At 38.6% G+C, this 25132-nt stretch overlaps 2 protein-coding genes across 9 annotated transcripts in view; both read right to left on the bottom strand.

The window, feature by feature from the left end:
• LOC112935363 (phosphatidylinositol 5-phosphate 4-kinase type-2 alpha-like) overlaps positions 1 to 22590 on the bottom strand; it is a 39196-nt gene extending 16606 nt beyond the window's left edge. The window contains 5 exon segments of the mRNA XM_072762543.1: positions 20945 to 21457; positions 21647 to 22022; positions 22024 to 22219; positions 22222 to 22290; positions 22293 to 22590. Coding sequence (XP_072618644.1) covers positions 20945 to 21457; positions 21647 to 22022; positions 22024 to 22219; positions 22222 to 22290; positions 22293 to 22590 — 1452 coding nt within the window.
• The window catches only part of SLC25A21 (solute carrier family 25 member 21), a 470325-nt gene that overhangs the window by 287427 nt on the left and 157766 nt on the right, over positions 1 to 25132 (bottom strand). The window lies entirely within an intron of this gene.

A 25132-nucleotide genomic window follows, 5' to 3' on the forward strand; every position in this document is an offset into this window, starting at 1 on the left:
ACCTACCAAAGAAAGATGCTAGAGAATAAGGAAGCACAGCAGATGACTAAAGGCTATATTACAATGAAATATACATTAGAAATCCAATATAAATCAAGGAAAAAAGTAAGAAATAATTTTTTTCTTTCAACACACTAACATTCCACCTAGAAAACAAAGTCAAAGAAATGTCTTTTGTATATTTCCACTGTTTAAAAAGATAACAGTTGTTCAATGATTACAAACTTAACACATACATTACATAACAAAAAGATAACAGTTGTTCAATGATTACAAACTTAACACATACATTACAGTTCTACAAATCCAACCGTTAAAAATGTAATTTTAAGATGGTTTTATTTGGCTAAGAAAGCACCTAGAAAAAGTGGTGGTCCAAATATTTTCTAAATAACCTTGTTTTGTGTGTGGCACATACCTATCCAGTGTCCAAATCCTGAGGTGACAGCTTTACTGTCTCCTTTTTGGCAACAATAATAGAAACCCCAACAGGTGACAAATGAGAGGAAATCTGGGGACCATGGTTGATAGCAGGGAAGTGATCAAGCAATAGTCACAGGAGGAAGAATCAAAGTTCAAGACACCCTGCAGAAGTAGAGTCACAGGAAAAAACAAACTAAAAATGTGAGTTGCAGAGAAAACATCTGTAAGCAGTGCTACTGTTGGGGGAGGCAGACCCTCAGGCAGCCCCTTGCCAGGCAGCATCAATGTAAACCAACACCTCAGCCATGGGAATTTCTGCTCCAGATCAAAAGGACAGCAGCAATGCCATCTGCTGTTTGCTTAGAAAAATGGTAAGAGCAGATGTTTCCATGTGCTGACCTGCCATCCCTTGACTAAGAGGCCACTTGAAAAATAATCATGAAATAGCACAGGAGAACATCTGCACAGTGTACAGCAGACCACCAATCATGCAGCATAGGAAGAAAGGAACGCGCAGTGAGCCCATGAAACAATTGTAGGCAGGTCCCAAACAAGTGTTGGGGGCCCCCTTATGTGTACATGGTATATAAGAACATATAAGACATTCTGACCACTCCTTGCCCCAAACTGATCTCAACCTTTATATGTTCGGAGCAATTTTGACCTGAGTAATTTTGGTGAGCAAGCCCTAACTGATGTTAAATATCTTCCCAAGGCTCATAGCTACACAGTCGCTTCTCAGACTTCTCTCTGTTGTTACACAGAATCTCATTTGATTTTGTATAGTCCATATTTTAGGCATCACTGAAATTAAATAATTAGCAGTTCCTTAAGAACAAGCCATTGCCTGTTGATGAAAAAAAAACAAAACAAAACTCAAATGCAAAGGGCCTGTGCAACATGGGGTCAGGACACGGTGAGTGAATTTTCATCTCACCAATCTGGCTAAACCAAGCTCCAGGAGGCCCTCACCCCCAGGGTGAGCCTGATTCAAGCTTAGGCTCTTGGAAATTGCTGAGTCACTCGCCAGGCACCAGGGGGTCAAGCAGATGCTTGGCCTCAGAAGGAACCAAGTTTCATTCAGGATTTGCACCTCATGTAGGCTCCCCTGACTGTGTTGCCACACCTGCCACCCTATGGGAGTTGATCCTCTAGCTTTGAGAGCCCTGTGTGAAAAGTACTAGTCATCTTTTCTTGCCTCCCGGCTGGATGGAAGTCCTTGGGCCCCATCTCCCACTAGCTAATCATCATCACAGCCACTCAAGTCATTTTCTCAGCCAGAACACATGTACTTGGGAATAAATGTTATTCAGATCATAAGTTTTCCCTTTGTGTAATTGCAGGACAAAACGTTTACATGACCTGCCTTTCCTCTTAAACACGTTACACTTTTCTACTTTGGAAAAGTAGGAGTTTTAGGAGTTTGATTTCAAGGCATTATTTTTTTTTATAACTTCATTTAATTATTTATTCCATCCTCCATCTTTACTCTTCTGATTGAGAGATCCATTGACTAATATGTCCTCAACATTTTGGTTTTGTAATTTGGAAGGAGGAGATGTGGCTCATTTTTAAATGAACACTTCCTTCTCCTGATATGAATGGGGCATTTTTTAAAAATTTGACCAGAGAGGGAGGACTCAATCTGATTCTTTTTTGCAAATCCAGTGGCACAAAGTAAATGCTCAAGTGTTTTAACAAATTAAAAAAAAAAAGTTTTCAGGAAAGGTCTCACCGAAAATTTTTGCCATATCACCACCACAAATAATATAGATTCTCCCTAAAAGTGATACACAAACACTGGTGGGGACCTCTAGGTCTGTAATAGCTGCCATCGCTTCCTCCCAAACTCTTGGTGAAACAATTGTTGCTACCTCTCCTCTTTTACAGCAGGACAACCTTTGAAGAAAAATGTTACAACATCATTTTCTGTATGTTCTAACACAAGAGATGCCTTCTAATAAAATTCGTTTTCTTAGATCCTACCAACTAGTGTCATAGCAGATGACACTATTGTCTATACCACACACATCGTTCCCAAAGAGAGAAGATATCACTTAAAATATAAAGATATTACTTAATTTTAAAAAAATTGAAACACATGCTGTACCCTTCAAAGTTGTAGTCTTGTTAAGACAAATGGATATCATTAACATTCTCTTTGCACTTGGCACTTAAGGAATTATTTTGGATATGCCCTCAGAGGTTTTCATTTTCTTCTCCTTTTTCTGTTATACTTTCCTCAGTGGTCATAAAGTTTTTCTTTTGAGAGTTAATTTGAATTTTGTAAATATTCAAATGTCATTTGGAGGAAACCATGAGCAATAATGTGATCCAGCTAGATACCATTTGGTTAAAATCAAGATGTGATTATAAAGTTACTATAGGAGTGATTGTTTTCTTCTGTGACTCAAACTGGCTCTAAAAGAATAACAAAGATTTTTTGGGCAGCAGTAGAAATGCTGCAACAATTCTAAGATGGCAATTTTAAATGGATACTACTTATCTGTATATAAATAATAAATGTATATAGATGTATATAAATAAATTGTTTCTTAATGGTACTCATACTTCAAAGTAAAATATAAAATCTAATATGTAGAATTATGAACATAATATCTACATGCTTTTAGTATGTTCTAGAATATCACAATTATTTGCCTTGGAAGATCAAGTTTTGCATGTTATCCACCATTTCTCTTTTAGACTTAGTTATTCTCAACTGAGTTGGAAGTAAATGTCCTTTTCCCAGAGAGTTAGGTGATATCAGTCCCTGAGCCATTGATTGCCTGTAAATCACCACTGATTGCCTGTAAATCAGGCACATTGTGAGGATCAGAGTAATGTTGGATAACTTACTACAGTCATTACTACCTAGCAGCTATTCTTTTTTTTTTTTGAATTTTAAAAAAAATTTTATTTATTTATGATAGTCATACAGAGAGAGAGAGAGAGAGAGAGAGAGAGAGAGGCAGAGACACAGGCAGAGGGAGAAGCAGGCTCCATGCACCGGGAGCCCGGTGGGATTCGATCCCGGGTCTCCAGGATCACGCCCTGGGCCAAAGGCAGGGGCCAAACCGCTACACCACCCAGGGATCCCCCCCAGCAGCTGTTCTTAACCTTTATAAGATACTGTGCCATAAGACAACAATATACCATAACCATTTAGATGTCATGATGCTGCTACTAGCAAAACCCAAGTATTTGTCAAGTATCTTGTTCTTTGAGGAACTCAAACAAAGTAGACTATGGGGTCTTTTCCCTCAGAGCTTATATCAGTATACTGGAAAACAAGTCAACCAAAAATTTCAGTAAAAATTAATGTAGAGGACTGTGAAGTAATCTAAAAACTAGCTGAGGTAGTATTTTTTCAAACTTGCTCATACTGTCTAAAGGTAAACAATCTTTTGATTGGTTAAATAAACAACAGATCATGGAGGCCATCAAAATCCACTTTAAAAATTTTTGGTATAAATTAAATATGGTGCTAACATCTTCATTTTTTATTTTTTATATAGAAAGAAAAGAATTCTGTGCATGGCAAAGGATCTGCAGACTATAATCCAGCAAATTCTAAGGCCAAATTTAAAGGAAACATAAATTCCTAATCTGTTTCCTGGAAGTTAATTCTTTCTCAATTAAACAATGAGATTTTCCTTAAAAACAAAACAAAAACACTCAAATGCATGGACAGTGTATCCTCTGAGTGTAATTCCAGTCCTCGTCCAATGTTCAGGGCTTTAACCTAATAATTAGTTATGTACACAGCAGCCCTAAGGTCAGTGACATTTTTTTTCTGGCTTGTAGGATGAGACCATCATAGAAGAGGTTGTTCTTTGTCTTCTATTTATTTACTAAAGCATAAGTTGGGTATATATAATGACAACTATTTAAAAAAACACTGAGCTGAATATTTATTCTACTCAATACTCAACAGGCTGATTTAGAAACTGAATTTACCTCTTGCATTTTTAATGAAGTGAATGACTGTTTTGGTGTCATGCAAACAACACTGTAAGTTTTCTACTGGCCATCCCTATGATTATGCGCCCTTTACAATATGAATATAGTGACCCTATATTGTCATTTATTTTGGAAAATGCTCATAAAACATGGAGAATATCTGTTACCATCAACACTATGCGATTTTAGTGCTTAGAAGTAAACACTAAAAGCTCAGCCTCAAACTGAACTTTGTAACTGATTTTAGAATCTTTTAAACTCCTTTTAAAAAAAAATGTATGTATGAAGTTGTTTTAAAATATACTGATTTTAGAATCTTTTAAACTCCTTTCAAAAAAATGTATGAAGAAGTTGTTTTAAAATATACTGTCACAGAAATTGTGACTCATTTAATAATTAAAATTATTCATTGTGTATTATTCATAGTATAGTGTGGACACGCCTTAATGAATTGACTCGAGTGTACAAAAATAGTAAAACATTACTCAAATATCACAACACAGTAATCTTATTTTCATCCAGTTGGTCTTGCTTACAGGAAACAAAGAACAAAATTTTTAAAAAACACGGAAATGTATGAATAGTAAGATATTTAACCTTTAGTGATCCTAGTACATTTTTGGTAGTTTTTTACATTGGAATGCAGATATACTTTACTAAGTAATATTTTCTTTAGGGATCCCTGGGTGGCACAGCGGTTTGGCGCCTGCCTTTGGCCCAGGGCCCGATCCTGGAGACCCGAGATCGAATCCCACATCGGGCTCCCGGTGCATGGAGCCTGCTTCTCTCTCTGCCTATGTCTCTGCCTCTCTCTCTCTCTCTGTGACTATCATAAAAAAAAAAAGTAATATTCTCTTTATCTAAGGGAATATACTTGTTTGTGTTGCTTTACTTTTCCAAGTCAACATTAAAGACACTGATTGCCTCTGAATTTTTTTTCAAAATAGGCAAAGGAACGGCTAATAACCATCATAAAGTATGCCTGAATAATAATCCAAAACAAACATTTGGCCTTTTATCTCATATTAAATATTTGAGGACTTTAATACCCATAAAGTTTTTTAAAAGAAAGTTATTTTTCTCTTCACTTGACATTCAAGAGTCTTATATATAAGACTCTGAAACATGGTATAAAGGTCTTCTAGACATTATACACTTATTGAGTGCATTTTTGGTGAATAGTCTATATGGCTGGGTACATTTTCATAGCTTTACATCTTTCTATTCTTTTTAATCTAAAATTAGATATGAGAGGGAAAATCTAGCCGGGCTATTACAGTCTGATTTACTTATTTCACAAATTTTGGGGATGCCTACTTATGCCATATATATATATATAAATTGGCATAGGAGATAGTATATGGCAGTAAACAAAACAAAACAAAACACCCTATCCTCATAGCTTAATATTATCTCTGCCTTTCTTACCCCATATATTTATTAGAAATACATTCCATGTAACCCAAGGATAGTGGCAAACTCAATTGGATTCTGTGTAATCTATTGTCTTTCCTTTTATTTCCTTTTCCTTTCATTTGCTCCATCATAGCTATTTAAGGGGCAGTGTTGTAAACAAAGAATTGCAATGACACTGGTATTATATAAAATTGCTTATTTTTTAAAAAAGATTTTATTTATTTATTCATGAGAGACACACACAGAGAGAGGCAGAGACACAGGCAGAGGGAGAAGCAGGCTCCATGCAGGGAGCCCGACGCGGGACTCTATCCCGGGTCTCCAGGATCCCGCCCTGGGCTGAAGGCGGCGCTAAACCGCCGAGCCCCCCGGGGCTCCCCATATAAAATTGCTTATGATACTGTTTTAAAGATAGAGACTAAGGGAAAGAGTATGAAATGATGTGCAGCCAAGAAGAGGGTATTACATTTCAGAATTTCCTTTCCTCTCTGAGATCTCATCAGGCTTCCCAGACATTTTAACATTGACACCGGTAAGTGATGAACATATAGTTCAAACATAGATGAAGATCCTTATATACTTAAAGGAACCACACTTGTCTACACCCAACTGGGGCTTGTTCAATGGAAATAATCCTGTTCACCTACAGGTCAAACTTAAGAGAGGTGAGAGGAAGAGTAAAAAGCCTGGTATAATTTGATGTTCCCTTAAAAAATGAAAAGAGGAAAATTTTCTCACTTATTTTTGTTTATCAGCTCATGTCATTATAACTTTAGATAGAGCTGATCAAGTTTAAAATTGACATACTGTTGAAAAGAATAATGGAAAAACTGGATTCACTCAAGAAAATCAACCTCAAATCCTCCAAGGTTGACAATGAAAAGGTACTCTTCCCTTGGGGAGGAACATCTGAGTCAGACCCTGACTCTGGTCCTCCTGAATGGTCCTGACTCTTGAGTGACACGCTAAATAGCACCACCAACACTACACTGGCTGAGAGTTACTGCAGTCCCCTTAGTACTCAGAGAAAACAACTCAGAAATATCCTTAACAGTCTACATTGCTGCAAAGGTGGACCGGATAGGCAAGGAAAGAAAACAGAAGCAACTGGAGAATCTGGTTTTTAAGTCATGGTTTGTGAATCCTGGTGTTCAGAACCCATTTCTACTATTATTTTATACAATGTGTATTTAAATATTTACCAATTTTTTTGCTCACCATTCTTTCTTTCATCTCAAACCTTTCTGATAAGGTCTTCTCTTCCTTGAAGTATAAAGTGTTTTTCTTGAAGTTTTTTTGGTAAATGGAAAGACATCCTTATATTAGTTTGCTAAAGGTGCCATAACAAAATATCCAAAAAAAAAAAAACAAAAAAAAAAATATCCAAGAATGGGTGGCTTAAACAACAGAATTTTATTTTGTCTCAGTTCTAGAGGCTGGCAGTTCAAAATCAAAGAACTGGCAGGGTTGATTTCTCCTAAGGTCTTTCCTTGGTTTGCAAATGACCGTTTTCTGATTATTTCATCCCACATAATTATACTTCTGTGCACACATACAACATGGTGTCTCTCTTTGTATGTTTTAATCTCTTCTCCTATAAAGATACCAAGCAATTTGGAGGAGGGCTCACCCTAATGGCTTTGTTTTAACTTAATTACTTCTTCAAAGGTCTTATCTCCAAATACAGTTACATTCTAAAATACTGGGGGTTAGGGCTTCAGTATAAAATTTTGGCATTGCACAAGTCAGTCACAACACTACTAGAGATAAACTCTGTTGTCAACTGAAAATATCTTTATTTTGTGCTCACTATTAAAATACGGTTTGGTGGTTACAAAAATCTAGATTGACAACATTGTAAAAAATGTTCTCCATTTTTTCCTGGCCTTCATTGCTGCTATTGAGAAATCTACTGTTATTCAACTATCATTTCTTTTTAGATGATTCATCTTTTCTTTTTGGCTGTTTTTAGGTTTTTTGTCTTTTTAAAAAATTTATTTATTTGTTTGCTAATAATTACAGTGTAGTTAACATACACTGTTATATTGGTTTCAAGGCATATAATGATTCCAAAATTCTATAAATTACTCAGTGCTCATCAAAATAAGTGCATCCTTAATCCCCTCTACCTTCTTCACCCATTCTCCCCCCACTCACCTCCCCTATAGTAACCATCTGTTCTCCTTGGTTAAGAGTTTGGTTTTTGGTTTGCTTCTTCATTTTTTCTTTGTTTTTGTTTTTTAATTTATTTATTCATGAGAGACACAGAGGGAGAGGCAGAGACACAGGCAGAGGGAGAAGCAGGATCCCTTCAGGGAGCCCAATGTGTGACTCAATCTCAGGACCCCAGGATCACGGCCTGAGCCAAACGCAGACGCTCAACCACTGAGCCACTCAGGTGCTCCTTTTGTTTTGTTTCTTAAATTCCACATGTAAGTGAAATCATATGGTATTTCTTTTTCTCTGATTTAGCTATTTCACTTAGCATTATACTCTGTAGACCCATCCATGTTGTTGCAAATGGCAAGATTTCATTCGTTTTTATGGCTGAATAATATTCAGTGTGTGTGTGTGTGTGGGGGGGGTGTCTGTGTGCGTGTATATCACATCTTCTTTATCCATTCATCTATCAATGGACACTTGGGCTGCTTCCATAATTTGGCTGTTGTAAATAATACTACAATAAATATAGGGGGGCATATATTCTTTCAATTTAGTGTTTTCATGTTCTTTGGGTAAATACCCACCCTGTAGTGCAATTACTAGATCATATGGTTATGCACTGTTAGTAGGAATGCAAACTGGGGCAGCCACTGGTGCAGTGGAAAACACTATGGAGGTTCCTCAAAAAAAAAATTAAAAATAGAATTACCATATGATCTTCTCTTTGTCTTTGGTGTTCTGCAGTTTTACTATGATATGTCTGTGTACAGACTTTAAAAATTTTTCTGCTTGGGATATGATAGTGTTACCTTTACTTGTGGAATTTTTTTTTAAAGATTTCATTTATTATTTGAAAGAGAGAGCATGAAAGAGAGCAGAGGGCACAAGCAGGGAGGGAGGGAAGAGGGCTACATGGAGAGGGAGAAGAAGACTCTTCATTGAGCAGGGAGCCTGATGAGAGGCTGATCCCAGGACCCCGAGATCATTACCTGAGCCAAAGGCAAACACTTAACTGACTGAACCACCTAGGTGCCCTACTTGTGGAATTTTACATTTCATCTGTTTCAAACATCAGTTATTTTTTTAAATATTGATACTCCTCCATGCTCTTCAGTATACCATCTGGACAGTCTATCAGATGTATAGTGGACCTTTGCATTGCATTTTTGATGTCTCCTAACTTCTCAATTCTACTTTCACTCCTTTTTGTCTCTTTGAGCCACTTCTGATAATTTCTTTAGCTCCTTCTTCCAATTCACCATATTCTTTTCAATTTTTTTATCTTCTACTTGGCTTGTACATTGGATTCTTAACATCAACATTTTTCTTTCACTTTTACAAGTTAAATTTAGTTCTTTTTCTAACCTGAATAATAGCTTTTAGAAGTCTCTTCTCCCTTGTGTGCTTAAATTCCATTTTTCATTTATTTAAAAATTGTCTAACAATATTTTACCTTTTTTAATTTTATAATTCAAATACCTAAAATTTTTATAGATTTAAATCTTTTTTTTTTTATTTGTTTCTACTGACTCCCATTCCTTATTTGGTGAATTTCTAAAATTGTGCAATAATTTTAAAAATGCTCTATTTTGAAATAAATGCAAACTTAGAGAAGAATTGCAAGAATAGCACAAAGAATTTCTTTAAGTCCTTCACTCTGAATTCCGAGAGTTTCTTTAAGTGTTCAAATTATGTACTTCATAGCAAAGAATACAATCAAGAATAATACAATGCACTTAGTTTCTATGCTTCTTCAGTGTCCTTTAATCTCAAAGAGTTCTTAAGTCTTTTCTTGACCTTCAGGATATTATCATTTTCTAAGATTATATAGGTCAATGATTTTGTAGAATGTGTCTCAATTTGAGTTTTTATGATGCTTCTTCATGATAAGATTCAGCTTCTTAAACAAGTATGCTGTTACCTCAGGGCAATATATCAGGAGGCTCATGATGTCAAATATTAGCCTATATTGATGTTTCTTGACTGAATTAATTATTATTATTATGGCTACTATATTTTCTAATTACATTACCTCTACATTTAATGACATTCCAAAAAAAAAAACTTTCTCTTATCCCTGTAACCTATTTGTTTATACAGTGAGGACTCTGGAGTCCTATTTTATTCAATGTGATATAAGCCATTAGAATTATTTTAGTGCTCAAATTGTCCCAAATTTGGTCAGTAAGAGCCTTTTCAAACAGTTTTGTATGTCCTTTTCATATATTCCCATCATTCTTTGAGTATGTCCTTACTTTCTGGTATAAGACATCCAAGCTGGGCAGCCTGGGTAGCTCAGCGGTTTAGTGCCACCTTCAGCCCAGGGCATGATCCTGGAGACCCGGGGTTGAGTCCCATGTCGGGCTCCCTGCATGGAGTCTGCTTCTCCCTCTGTCTGTGTCTCTACCTCTCTGTCTCTCTGCTTCTCATGAATAAATAAATAAAATATTAAAAAAAGACGTCCAAGCTTACCTTAGACTATCCTTGCCCCAACCCTGATATCAGCCATTTCTCCAAGGAACTCTAGTTCCTTTTAGTGGAAAATGGTACTTAGAAACGATGGTCTCAGTATTACATGTGCTCTTAATTACAGAGATCTTTCAGGCACTCTCAAGTGGACAGAGCAACAAAATATATTCATGTACATATATACATAAGTCTATATACACACATTTTTACTTTTATATTTATTTCTATACCTATCTATCTCTATATTGGAAGTCATGAGTTCATATCAATATCTGCAATTCCGATCCAATGCCACAGGGTATGCTCTGTATTCTCCTTTTCATATTAGTAACATCCATCTCCAAAAGTGAGAAATTTTATTTCCATTTTCCTCAGTCCATTCACTTATTTGCTCAATCTCCCTAAATGTAGCCAATGCCCTGACCCTGCTGGGCCTCCACTCACTTGGCTGCCTGGCTGATTTTTACGAACTCATTTAATTGGACTTTATCTGTGGGAATCCCAAACAACTATAGTGAAGTTGCTTCCCTATAAAGAGGATTTGAGTTTCTTTGTCCCATGAGACTAAGGCATAATCATTGTGAGATCATGTAAACTTCCCTACAGAGGGTCCTGGATAATCCAGAAATTTTAGGTTAGCAATCTGATATTATAGAAAGCCTCAGTCTAAGTCTCCTGATCCAATCATTTATTGCTCCCCTTTCTGATTTCAGTTCTCAGTTGTTTGGGGGAGAGATTATTTCAAGGGTGGGGTTTTCTCTGATTGTTTTTGTTAGTTTTTATTTTGTATTGTTTTGTTTGTTTGTTAGGTGTTCTCTGTTTCTTTATTGCTTTGTTTTTGCACTTAAAGATTCTCTTAAAGACTTAGCTTCTTGCAGTCCTGGGAATGCTTTGAGAGTTAGGCTTCTAATTTATCCATATTTAGTTGTACCAAGTAATGGAGCCTTTCAGAGTATCTAATCAGCCATACTTTATATGTCTATATGCTTATCTATATTGATCCTGTGCCCTATATACCAAAATTATTAATACCCTTGAAACACCATGGGAATTTCTGCTATGGTCTAGTTTCTGTTTCAAAGCAGGAAAAAAAAAAGTAAGACTAGAGAAATTATTGGGTAACACTTCTATTTTGTTCTTATCTGAAAATATGGACTCTTTTTAGCAGGGTTGTGATGAGTCTTTTTTAATCTTAAAGATAAAAATGTCATTAACATTCCTTTGATCCTGTCCCCTAATTTGACACATGAAGAAAACATGGACCCAAGAAGATGGATTTCTACCAAAGTAAATGGCATTTGGTGGGTTTGCTTAGATTATTTAGAACTGAGGTCTCTGTTCTACTATTGCTAATTTATTTCTGTACAATTTTCTTTTTCTAACCAACTCTATGATTCTTTTTTTCACAAGTATATTTTAATGTTTCCCACTTCTTAAAATAATTCATGACTTACAGAAAAAAATTTAAGTGCATTGAAGTATAAAGAAAATGAACTGTATTGTAATCTTATTACTTGGAAATAACTACTGTTAACATTTTAGAGTTTTTAATGCTTACATCCTTTATTTTTATAGTTGAGATCATACCATATAGTTTTGTATCTTTTTTTCATATAATAGCATTAATATTTCCACACCTCATTAAAATCTCTTCAGAAGCATTATTTTTGATGCTCTACAATATTTCATCATATGGATGTACTTAAGTATAGTGAACTATTCACCTTCAGTAAATATTTAGATTTTTTCCCTTTTTTCCTATTATACATACTGTTCTAAAGCAATTCTATTATTTTTATTCAAATGTTAGTCCACACTAATAATTATTCCCTAGAACAGCCTCCTAGAATTAGATGTACTAGGTCAAAAGATGTAAATGTTATGAAGATTTGGCAGGGATACATACTGCCAAATTACATATTACCAATTTATGGTACTTACTTCTGGGTTTAAGAGAGCTGGTCATACCTTGTCTTTACCATGATTCTTCCATACGGGTTTGACCATTCTCAAGTATTTCTTTTCATTATTTTCCTAAATATTTTCCTAAAGTTCCAAGTTAAAGGGCTCTTAAACTATGGAGTGGAGCCTGGGGATGCTAAAGCTAGACCTCTAACTAGATAGGCCTGTGTAAGGATGACCATAGGAGCATCTGAAAAGCCCTGCTGTGAAGGGCTACTTTTTTCTACTCCCTCTGGTAACATGGCCTTGTGGGGAAATCTCGGGTAAGAAAGATAAGCCTCACTGAGACTTACTTTCCTTATCTGTAAGATGAAATATTGATGCCTATCTGGTTGCAAGGAGTAAATGCAAAATTGTCTGATACTTCTTTATCCCCTAATTAGTCCTTCCTATCAAGGAATCTCTACACTTAAGATGATTTCATGGACTAGATAAAATAGGATATACTTCTTCTGTAAGTTACAGTATTCACAGGTTAGTTAGTTAGCATGTATACCCTTCTACCATTTATCTGACAGGTGAGTTGATATATTGGATGCTTATATGTTTGTAATGAGGTGGCATGAAAGAATGGGGCTTTCAAGGGGCTAGCATCCAGGATGTAAAAACCAAAATGGGAATATTTTATATGATATATTTTATCCTGTTTTGACTAATTAGATCAGGCTCCTCTATCTAGGAACATGAGGAGTGCCTAGCAAGGAGTTAATTGTTTATTGCAATCTCACCTCTGGGTATACATATACATTTAAAAAACTTTTAAAAGCTTCACTCAGAAGCTGAGTGGAATTGGATATACTGAATTGAAACCTCTGTGGGATGAGGCCAAGGTATCTGCAATTTTTAAAGCTCCCTAGCTGATTCTGATTCACTGCCAAAGTTGAGGTTTAATGGATAAAGTGGTTCATAGATTCTGGAATGTAAGAGCTGGAAATGGTCATCTAAACCTTTAATTAAACAATCTTGATTTATATATTAGGAACCAAGGCCTACAGAGGTTTAATTACTTGTTAAATATCCCGTAGTTTGGTAATAACAGGACGAAAACCTAGAATTCTAGCACATTGCCAGAATGTCTTCAAGAAGCCTATTAGAAGACAAACATCTCATAGAATGCAAAAATCATTTTTTTGAAAGAAATTACTGCCATGTGGCAAGGGGTCTTTATTGCTCTTGTTTCTAAATGATCATATTTCATATTGTATGTATATGCAGGATGAAAAAATTGGATTTCATTTCTCACCTACATGAAGGGCCAAATAATGCATGCTTTGTCATTTGCTCTCCCCCAGGAAGTGAGCAACTATTGTGGCAATATAGAATCTTTGTTCTCACCAGCACATCAAGTCCTCCTAACTTTTTCAGTTTTCAAAACTGTTTAGATGTATAATGGTCAAAACGTAGTCAAAAAGATTTTCCAAGGGCTGCCACCTCTAAAATCCTTTTTGATTCCTAAAATGTAATTATTATCACTGCGATGTACTCTGTGAACATCCCTCTCTGAAACACATACTGTTTTTGACTATTACAGCCTGCTAATGAACTTTTTAAATCATATTATTTATGAAATTTTAATTATGACTTTGCTTTAACTTTAAAAGATTTCTTGGGGGAAAAGACAACCCTAACCATACAAAAATGCCTGGCTCATTTTTATTCATTAGGGGCTATGTTGGGAAGCACTGGGTCCTAAAATATCGCTTAAAGGCCCGGAGTTCACAGCTGACACGTTCTTAACATTTATAGTGATTCTAGAGACCCTCAGTATCTATTGCTACAGTTCCTTCTCTCAGTGTTTTTGTTGGATTGGATTTACAGCCAACTGGTTGTAATTGACCCTCTATTGGGACAAGTTAGGATATGAGCATATGACTTTTCTGTAAAAAAGAGAGAGAGAGAGAGAGAGAAAGAGAGTGACCAAGAAAAAAAAATCACCATTGATATTTATCTTGAACTTCCTTCATTTCCAGCTTCTCTGGCAGCAAGTCAAAATGCTGTCATAAAGCAGAATTCCCAGTAAAAAGGGTTCCTAGGGAAAGGCCACATTTCTGAATGCAAAAGCATATAGGAAGGAGTATAATAGAAAAGACAAGAATTTCTCTGTCCTTTAGACACACACGACACCTAAATCTTGCCACAAAAGTGGGGTCTGCCACCTGAGATTCCAAGTTAGCATTTCCCTATAGGAAAATTGGTCATAAACAGTCTAAGGACAAATGGGGACAGGAGGTATGGAAACCTCTATCAGCTAATCATGAAAAGCAGGATATGGGATACCTCCCTCCCAGCCCCCAAAAGCACTACCTCCAGCTTGCTCTACGGAACTGATCTGTGGGTCCTCTTCCACTTCCTCATTTAGTAGACCATCTCCCCAAAGACAGAAACTAATTAAGGTTTTACCCACTGAATGAGAGACTAAAATTCTTTCTCATTTAACCTATCGTGATTGGTTTTGAGAAGCCTGAAAAAAGAAATAGAAATAATTCTGCATGGGGTGCATGAAATGCTTACAAATTTATCTCCCAAAGAAACTTTCACTACCAAGTCTACTATACAGACTATTGATCCGTCACAATCTAATTTTAAGAATCTAAAACTAAAGCTTCCAAGCTCTTTAACTTTATGGTCATAGGCTTGGAGTTCCTACCCTGCTGTGCTGGAAAACAAATCAGTGTAAATCCTTCTATTCAACGGCTTCCCATTTTCCCCTCAAATGGCTTCTAAAAAGCTAACAACAACTAAAGCCTGTATTATGTTTAAATTCTAATAATGTAAATAGTCAAATGCAGCATTTCTAGTCATTAACACTGAAAGAACATCACACACTCGACTATGTCACCTGGGTATGAGCAAGGAAGGCTGCTTTCTCTATAGAGCCACTGACCACAGTAAGAGATGGCCCATCTGCCCAACTGCTGGCCAGAAGTGGGGGGACTGTTAATCGGGACCTCTTGATGCAGGGTTTCAGTTCATCTCAGTTTTGGCTCCACAGACTTTACACTAGTTTTACATTCTGGCAGACTGAAGCAGACCAGAGGTGGCCCTGACACCTCTTCAAAACTTTTGAACTTTGGGTGCTGGTTAGAAAAGGAAATGGAGAAGCAAACCCTTGCACCCCTGACTTTAAAAAGCACTTCTTAGGCATTATGCTCTATTATGAGAACTCGTGCCCTCTAATAAAATAGGAGCCAAGAATGTTTGAGTGCTTAATTGTGCTAAGCATCATGTCATTAATTCCTCATGACAACCCTGAGAGGGAGGTAATATTGCCATTCCTTTTTTTTTTTTTTTTTTTACCATTCCTATTTTACAGATGAAGACACTGAGTTTGAAAAAGTTAAGTAACTTGCCAGAGGTCACAAAACAAGTAACAAAGCCCAACTGATTCTAAAGTCCATGCTCCTAACCCCTACACAATACAAGGAAGTCAAAGGCCTCTCCAATGCTGCTACCTCTTAATGTGGGCTGTTAACGCTGCTTCCCCTGTACAGCAGAGACACTGAGAGAGAAGGATGCCCATCCAGAAAGACAGAAGGAATCAATTGCTTTTTGGGCTGTTTCAGTAGCATCAGTGCAGTAGCATACCTTAAATGGGACTTGTGTTTGTCTTGACAAGATCCTTACAAGATTTGGGTGATATATCATATTTCTAGAGGTGATATAATAATTTGGTGTTCTGTCAGTGGCTTCTCCATTTCTCATCTAGCAAGAGCTCAAGCTATTGTCTTTTTCATATAAAGCAATATTAAGGAGATCCCTGGGTGGCTCAGCGGTTTAGCACCTGCCTTCAGCCAGGGCGTGATCCTGGAGTCCCAGGATCGAGTTCCACATCAGGCTCCCTGCATGGAGCCTGCTTCTCCCTCTGCCTGTGTCTCTGCCTCTCTCTCTCTCTCTCTGTGTGTGTCTCTCATGAATAAATAAATTAAAAATCTTAAACAAAATAAAGCAATATTAAAACATCAATTTACTAAGTGTCTATATGTGTCAGGCCTTGGGCTAGGCAATTTGCAACCTGCTGGGGCCCTGAAATGGCATCTATATTACATCATTCCCATGAATTTAACCACCCATGGGTGGAACCATGTGCCTTCCCAATGGATAAAACCCCTATGCTGACAGATCAAAGGGTCACATCACTACCTCAACTCCCAGGACATTAAGAATAGTACTGTTCTTCGGACATTTATTCTTTGAAAGGAGCATTTTTACATCTGGTTCCAGCTCTGAGTCAGGAACTGGATACATACACTCAAGGTATGCTAAGGAGAGACTATTAACCATGCAAACTAGCCCCAAATGGCTTTTCTGATTATTTGCTAGCATGCAGGTGGCTTCATGAAGAGGCCTGCAATTCTAGAATGTTAGTTTTTGTAGTATGAGAAAATCATAACTTTTTTTTTTTCCAGGAACTTGTTTTGCCATAGATTTAAGGCAGTAATTTGTTACAGGCAAGACATTTATAGGGGCTGCGTTATCGAGCCTAGAATCATCAAGAAATTCTATCAGAAGACACAATGTTTAAGTATAGGTCTAATTACTGCAATCATTTCTTTTTTGTTTCCTTTGCAGAGATCCACTTAATCCCATCTCTTAGTGTGGGCACAAGCTGACAGTTGCATGACAAGGAATGTTTCCCTTTGTAAAAAACCCACTTCCTTTCTGTGTAGTTTTAGCCTAATTGAAATGTTTCCTATTAAGCTCAATCAAGGCAGCAATTATCTAATTACTCACTTATGCTTCTCCAGCCAAAAATTTGCCTAAGCTGGTATATTGGAATGAGAGAGAACATATTTATTATTGCTTTTACATTTTCCTGTTTGGCTTTAGACAATAATCATAAACATTTACTTCTAGCTCACCAGCATATATCTAATTAATACTGCTATTTTCTATAAAATTGTATCACTGCAAGCTATAGCCCTGCCAAATGCAGTCCTGTCTACGAAATGTGCTTTAAAAGATTTGTGGTTATGCTACATGAATGGTGTCATTGGAGACAGGGAATAAGGAAAGAGGCTAGTGAAAACAAATCACAAACATATATTCAATCATTTCAAAGCCACGAGTTTTATGGCTTTACAAAATAAAAAATGAATAACAGATTTAATCGAGAAAATAATTTTTATAGCATCACTTTAAAGAAACATGTATCCTGTATGTCTGGATTTTTTCTTGATACAAATCCCTTAGGTCTCAAGATGATCACAACCAGTCAACAACACAGGTGGTCCACACTTTTTAGGTATAAATTAGAGGCATATATCATTAAAACCAGAATTAATTTTAGAGTTAGTGACCCTATGAGGTCACTCCTGATTAACTCAATTTTGATTGAGGTTGTACCAAAGCACAACAGACAAATTGGGTATGAGAGATTGATATTTTCATTTCCAGACAATAAATTTTATCGTTATTATTATCTTAAATGTTAACTAATGTGGGACTAATTCAGTCCTCTGCATGGAAAAAAGGCCCCCTGAAAACTGGTGCACTTCTGGGTGAATTTATAAGGAGGAAAAGGAACACCTCATCAATCTCCCAAATGCGGCACTTGACAATCTTTCACCTAAATTTATCATAAACCCAGAAAATGACTACACTCAATGAGAACAGCAACAACATCAAAATCAGTCTATGAGGACAATATTCCATTTACTGGAAGGAATTATGCATTGTTTTGGTAAAGAGAAGAGCTTTTCTTTTCTTTCTTTCTTTTTTCTTCTTTCTTTCCTTTCTTTCTTATTTTTTCTTTTTTTCTTTTTCTTGATTACACATGATGAATGAACCACGCACAATATTAGTAACCTCAAAGATAACAAGTTATCTATAAAAACCAAACAACCCCCCCCAAAAAGAACACTTCAGTTTCTAATAACTGATTTATTTCAGGTATACCCTGAGTGATGACTGATTAGTTAATAAGCCTGAGTGGCTAGGCATTGGGAGTGGGGAAGATGTCATTTTCAAAACCATGTTGTTATCTGCTTCCTAGTTTGGAAAGGAGTCTTTTAAAAAAATGCATTATATCTTAAAGGTGGTCCCAAAGATTCTGTGCTGTTTGATCTCTTCAGGAGAGGAGGGCAAGAATAAAATGTAGAGAAACAAAAGGAGAGAAACCAATTTCTTTGCCAGAATGGGGAGAATAATCAGACATTTGCCTTTCACTGGTCTTTTTTTAGGAACTTGAAAGTCTGTGAAGTGTATTGAATAAAATGGCTGGAAAATGGATTTTGTTTCTTCATGTGACCAGTCACTGGAGAGGACAAATAAGTCTCGATATCCTGTCTGCAGTTTGACTCATCCCTGCTCTTTTCTCTCTCTGTAAGCAGCTTATATACTCCAAAGAGGGACTAAATTCATTTTACAATAGGCAGAGTGGGAGCCTGGGCTATCAGGTGAATCCATCATCTGAGAACAAACATAAAGACCACTCTATCAACCATTTGTTTAGAACTGCCCTCAGCAGAACCAAGATCAGTGAAATGTGGGTACATTGAACCTACCAATACTGCTTCCATACACAGGCCCACAAACCTTCTACTGCCCAGTAATAAACAAAAGGAAACAAGACGTTAAACCAATGTGGTCCTTGTTTTCAACATTATTTAGCTTTTGAAATTTTCAAGTTGAGTTCCCACTGCCTTTATTTCCCCTCCTACTTTGCACTAGTTCTCATATTTCCATCCTTCCTCCACTGCAATAATTCAATAGAACTAATTATGTCTTTAAAAATAGTTAAATAAGCAAATGACTGAAGTTCTCTTTCTGTTTTCCCTGATGCTGGGTCAAATGGCTCCTCAAGTTGTTCGGAAATGAGACCCTTGCATGTCTGGCCAGAATCTTCTGGCCAGATTAGTTTTATATTGTCCCATTATTCCTCCCAGTGTGTTGAAGTGGTGCTATTTTATCCAGTTTTAAGTAATATTGGCTGGCAGATTTTAGGATAATACAAATTTAACACTAGAAAAGGTAAATATCCCAGTTTCTTAATTATAATTGTGTATTATATATATATATACATATATATATTATTTATTCGAAGTTTTCCATTTGTGAGTTTTTTTTTTCTATTTTGGGCATTTTTAAAAGATTTTATTTATTTATTTGAGAGAGAGAACAAGCAGGGGGAGGGGCAAAGTGAGAGGGAAAAGCAGACACCTCGCTGAACAGGGAGCCTGACATGAAGCTCAATCCCAGGACCCTGAGATCACGACCTGAGGTGAAGTCAGATGCTTAAATGGCTGAGCCACCCAGGCACCCCCTATTTTGGGCATTTTTAATACCTGATTTGTTTGTTAGTTATTTTGGTTCTAAGGCCTATAATATTAATGCTTCTCAGGTTTTTCTAATCATAAAGAAAGAATGGGAACAATATCATTTATCCTCTATTATTTTAAAAATGAAAATAAATTATTGGTGCTTTGACTACAGGTCATGGCTGCCTGCGATAAATGAAACTATCTGCTTTTCATCAATCTATTCAGATCTTACAAGTCAAAGTTATTCAATACAAAGACCACCTACTATTTAAAAGTCTAATGTTAAAAACTCTTCATTTGTCATTCCCCAAGTTAAGAATATATTACACAATTTAAGGTTTGTAAAACATCATAACCCTGGTTACACACTGGAATTACCTGAAAGCTTTTTAAGGCCATTTATGGCCCCAGAAATTATGACTTAATTTGTATGTCGTGTGCCTGGGTATCAGGACTTTACAACACCCCTTGGGTGATTCTGATATAAGTTCAAGGTTGAGAACTGCTGCTTTAGAATGAAAATTTACAAACACATGCACCAGTTAATTGATCTGTAATTCTTTTTTAAGTTTTTTTCTTTTAATCACCATCATTATTATCATCATTATTATTATCTTCATTATTATTATGAAAACTATCACATCTTTCGACTCCAGAAAATAAACTGATCCACAGTTTATTTTATTTTATTTTTTTTTGATCCACAGTTTATTGCGTGACGCCAACATGGTTGGTCTGACATGCATTTCCTTCAGCCCCTCCCCCCGCATGTGCTCATCCATCCGTCCATCCATCCACAGCAGGAATCAGAGGCCTGTTGCCCAAACGCACTCTGACTGAAGCTGATCGGCTTTCATTGATTAATTTTTAATACACACGCACAGACACACACACGTGCACGGCACACACACGTGTCAGAAATAGCTAGAACGATGCTGGGAAATATCAGGAGCTGTTAAAGCGAGTAGCCTCCAAATCAGTCGACTTGGCCTGAAGATGTAAACGAGGAGGTGTGCTTCACTGAGTTTGGTTTTCATGTTTCCTACACCGAAGCCACCTCTCTCTCCTTCCCGGGCTCACGTCTGTCCAAGGCCATGTGGGAGGTTACGTCAAGATGTGGCCAATAGGGGATCCCTGGGTGGCGCAGCGGTTTAGCGCCTGCCTTTGGCCCAGGCTGTGATCCTGGAGACCCGGGATCGAATCCCACGTCGGGCTCCCGGTGCATGGAGCCTGCTTCTCCCTCTGCCTGTGTCTCTGCCCCTCTCTCTCTCTCTCTCTCTCTCTGCGACTATCATAAATAAATAAAAAAAAATAAAGATGTGGCCAATAAAGTCCAAAAAGCGCTTTGAATACTGTTCTGGGTTCACGGTCGAGATCTCTGCACCAGCACCACGCTTAACGGTTTTCGCCGCGTGGGCTGCTTTCTTTTTTGCATCGTAATGAGTCAAAATGTCAATAATGGCCATAAAGTACACCTCTTTCCTGGGCGAGTTTTCATGGCATTTAATTCCATAAACGTCAATGTTCGGATCAAACTCCCCAGGAGCCAAGGGCGGGGAGCTGTTCAGCGTGTTCCCGGGACTGTCTGGAGGGGTCCCGACGGGGTGGGTGCCATCGCTCTCACCCCCCTCGTCCCCGTCCCCGTCATTCTCTTCACACTCCACCTCCTCCCGTTGGGCTCTCTCCACATCGTGGATTCCCACCAGCAGGCTGTAGTCCATGAGCTTTAACTGGGCGAGAAACTCGACATCTTTCTTCAGTTTTTCCAGGAACACCTTTTTGTTGTTGTCAACAATATAAATCTTTTTTTAAAAAAATTAATTAATTTATTTATGATAGTCACAGAGAGAGAGAGAGGCAGAGACACAGGCAGAGGGAGAAGCAGGCTCCATGCACCGGGAGCCCGACGTGGGATTCGATCCCGGGTCTCCAGGATCGTGCCCTGGGCCAAAGGCACGCGCCAAACCGCTGCGCCACCCAGGGATCCCAACAATATAAATCTTTCGACCCTCATTAATGAAATCATTATCCTTTAAAGTCGGTAGGTCTTTGGCCTTTTCCTCGTCGCTGGCCTCTCGAGCCGCCCTAGAGCCCTTTAAGTCGTATTTCCTATATACACATAAACGGTGGCTGAACACATTTCTTGTAACAATCACGTATATTTCAACTCCATCAACATTAAGCCGGTACATGCCCAAGAACTGGGGAAGAAGCGTGATCCCGTGACATTCTACGATGTACCGGTGGCATTTCCTCAGGATGCTGTGCATTTCGGCCACATCTTCACTCGTGATGGTCTCGATGATGTATCTTTTGCCTTGGGCGGTGTGGAACCGAGCCCCGCTGCGGGCCTGGGAGTCGCTGGGAGGGCGCGCTCCTGGTGCGGGGATTCCGGAAATCCTGGTCATCGAGGCCAAACCTTTCCCGCAGGTTACGGAAAACCATCGGGCAGTATTCCTTAAACTTGAAGTGGCTTGGCATGCTGTCTTTGTTAAAAAGGTGATTGTCCACCTTTATCTTTGAAGAGGCTCTGAAGTCATCTGGCATCAACCTAACAGGGCTCAGTCATTGATGGCGCGGTTTACCCCCCACACCAGGACGCTGAGCAGGGCATCGCTGGCCCGAAAGAGCTTCACTTCTGCGCTACCAAGTGCTTCTTCTTGGTCTTGGTCTTGCTCGCCAAGACGGAGGACCCCAGGTTGCCGGGGTCGCCATGGCCGCTGCCTCTGTCCCCTCCACCGCCGCGCTCCCGAGGCGGGGACCCGCCCTCTCTACACGCCGGCCCCGGGAGGCACCTGCATCCCCCCGAGGCGCCCCCCCGCCCCGTGCCCGCTGCGCCCGCTGTGCCCGCTCGGCCCCGCGGAGGAGGGAGGCTGCGCCCCGCCCCGGACTCCGCGCTCAGCCCCTGCAACTTTTCTTTTAAGAGTTTCACCATTCGTTTGAGGTAAAACAGAACACTGCATTCATTCATTCATTTGCCATCAATATCATTTATGTTCACTATTATAGGCCACAGAATGACACATTTTTCACCACCTAACAGGCCACAAAAATCAAGACACCCCTTGTAAAAAGAGAGAGATTTGTGAAGAAAAACTAGTTTAAAGTGAAAAATAGTGTGGTAGGCAAAATAATAGCTTTCCAAGAGACCCCATCCTAACCCCTGAAATCTGAATGTATTTCTTTACATGAAAAAAAGTAATTTTTGCAGATATAATGAAATGAATGACCTTGAGGTGGGGATAGTATCCTGGATCATCCAGGTAGGCCCATCTAATCACATGAATTCTTTTTTTTTTTTTAATTTTTTTTTTCTTTTATTTATGATAGTCACAGAGAGAGAGAGAGAGAGAGAGGCAGAGACACAGGCAGAGGGAGAAGCAGGCTCCATGCACCGGGAGCCCGATGTGGGGACTCGATCCCGGGTCTCCAGGATCGCGTCCTGGGCCAAAGGCAGGCGCCAAACCGCTGCGCCACCCAGGGATCCCTCACATGAATTCTTAAAATCAGAGAATGCTTCCCAGCTGTGGTCAGAGAAGTCCTGACTACAGAATAAAGGCCCAGAGAGATGCACATTGCTTTGAAGATACAGGAATGAGGCCATGAACCAAGGAATGCAGGAGGCCTCCAGAAGGTAAAAAAAAGAAAAGGAAACATTATTTCCTAGAGCTACCAGTAAAAAAGACCACCTTGCTGACACCTTGAGTTTGGCTCAATGAGACCCATGTTGAATTTCTGACCTACAGAACTATAGGAAAAAACAGTTGTGTTGTTTTAAACCACCAAGTCTGTAGCAATTTGTTAGGGCAGCAATAGGAAAATAGCACAGATACTGATGTTAATTTTGAATCTCCCAGAGGCCTCAGGAAGAGGTTGGGGGGTACAGGGAATGCTATGTGGAGTCCTGAGATTGTGTCTTGAAGATCTCCAACTACAGGTACTATAAGGGACCTAGGGCCCTAGCTGCCGCTCTGAACTTCCCTTGGTTTGTGCAGAGACCATGCTTCCCACAGCTGCTCCTAGCCAGCAGCAAGGCCGAGGCAGCCAGGTTCCTGGGAGACCCAGAGATCCTTTGATTTTACCAATTTGGTAAGGACCCCACCCTGTGATGACTTAACTGAGCATTTCTTCAGCTGTATTGTAGTCAGTCTAGGACAATTCCACCTACCCTGCCCTTCCTCTCACCTGCACTCAGGGTCAGATTTGCACAGGGGTTGGACACATTCTACCTCTCTGGGCCCCTCCCCCAGTTTCTAGCACAGGCATTTCCTTCAGGACCAGCTACACAATTTGAGTACAAAGTAAAAACGTCGGGCCCTCTGTTCAAAAATCATGAAGAATTTTAAGCCTGGGATAGCAGAGCATTATGCATTCTAAAGGCAGGGTCCTGTGTGACTGCATTGTTGTGAGCAGCAGATATAAGTTGCTGATTACTCATTAGCTATGATACATGCTCTTTGTTCTCCTTTATACTTTGAATGTTTTCTCTCAAGTTTCCCATAGGTTGGTGCCTATATGAAGAAATGGCGTTATAGAGCACTTACAAGCAATGAAAGCAAGACAATTAGTTGAAGGAATAAAGGAGAGAATAGGGGGATGAAGAGGGGCGTGGTCTCAGCCAGGCAGTCAGAATTTTCTTAAGACCCACAGGTAAATGACAGGGCTATGGGCTTGGTCTCCTGAAAGTGTCTTCAAACAGAAATGTGATGACAAGTATAGAGTATATGAAATGAAGTCAAAATAAAGATGTTCAAAATGAGGAGAAAGGAGAAAGAAAAGAAGAAATAAGGAAGCCTTGGAGTTGTCCCTACTTCTATCAATTAGTGATTGACTTCACTAGGAGACAAGGAAGGAATAAAAGGGAAGAAACAGCCCAAATCCCAGTAGGAAAGCAGGCAGTGCCCTGAACCACAGGACAATTTGTTCTCAGAACTAGAACCAAAGCAAAGTCAGTGAAGGATTACGTTGTGGGAACCCTGATGATAAACATACTCAAGATGAAGGAACAAGAGCTCCTTTCCCCCAATTTTGTGGGTACCAAAATTGAAAACAGGATGATGTAACTCATAGAAATTGAACAATTTAAGATTCAGCTCAATATTAACTGAACTTCTGCTACGTGCCAGGCACTGAGAACATGGTCTTACTCTTGCAGAGCTATGTACCAGCGAAGAGGCAGACTTTCTTAATGAGTTACCAAAAAAGTAAGAGGGAAGAGAGAAGACCAAACTGAGGGTGACTTCCTATAGGAGGAGATCATTTCCACTGAACAAATGGATAACAAGTACAAACTAAACCATTGGTGAGAGGAAAGTTAACTTTGCAATAAATTACTATGCATGTTAATAATATTACTTTACACATGAGATGGAAATTAGGGGTGCCTGGGCATCTGCCTTTGGCTCAGGTCATGATCCCGGGATCCTGGGATCAAGTCCCACATCAGGCTTCCTGCGAGGAGCCTGCTTCCCCCTCTG

The sequence above is a fragment of the Vulpes vulpes genome, chromosome 6 (assembly GCF_048418805.1).
Source record: "Vulpes vulpes isolate BD-2025 chromosome 6, VulVul3, whole genome shotgun sequence".
Taxonomy (NCBI): domain Eukaryota; kingdom Metazoa; phylum Chordata; class Mammalia; order Carnivora; family Canidae; genus Vulpes; species Vulpes vulpes.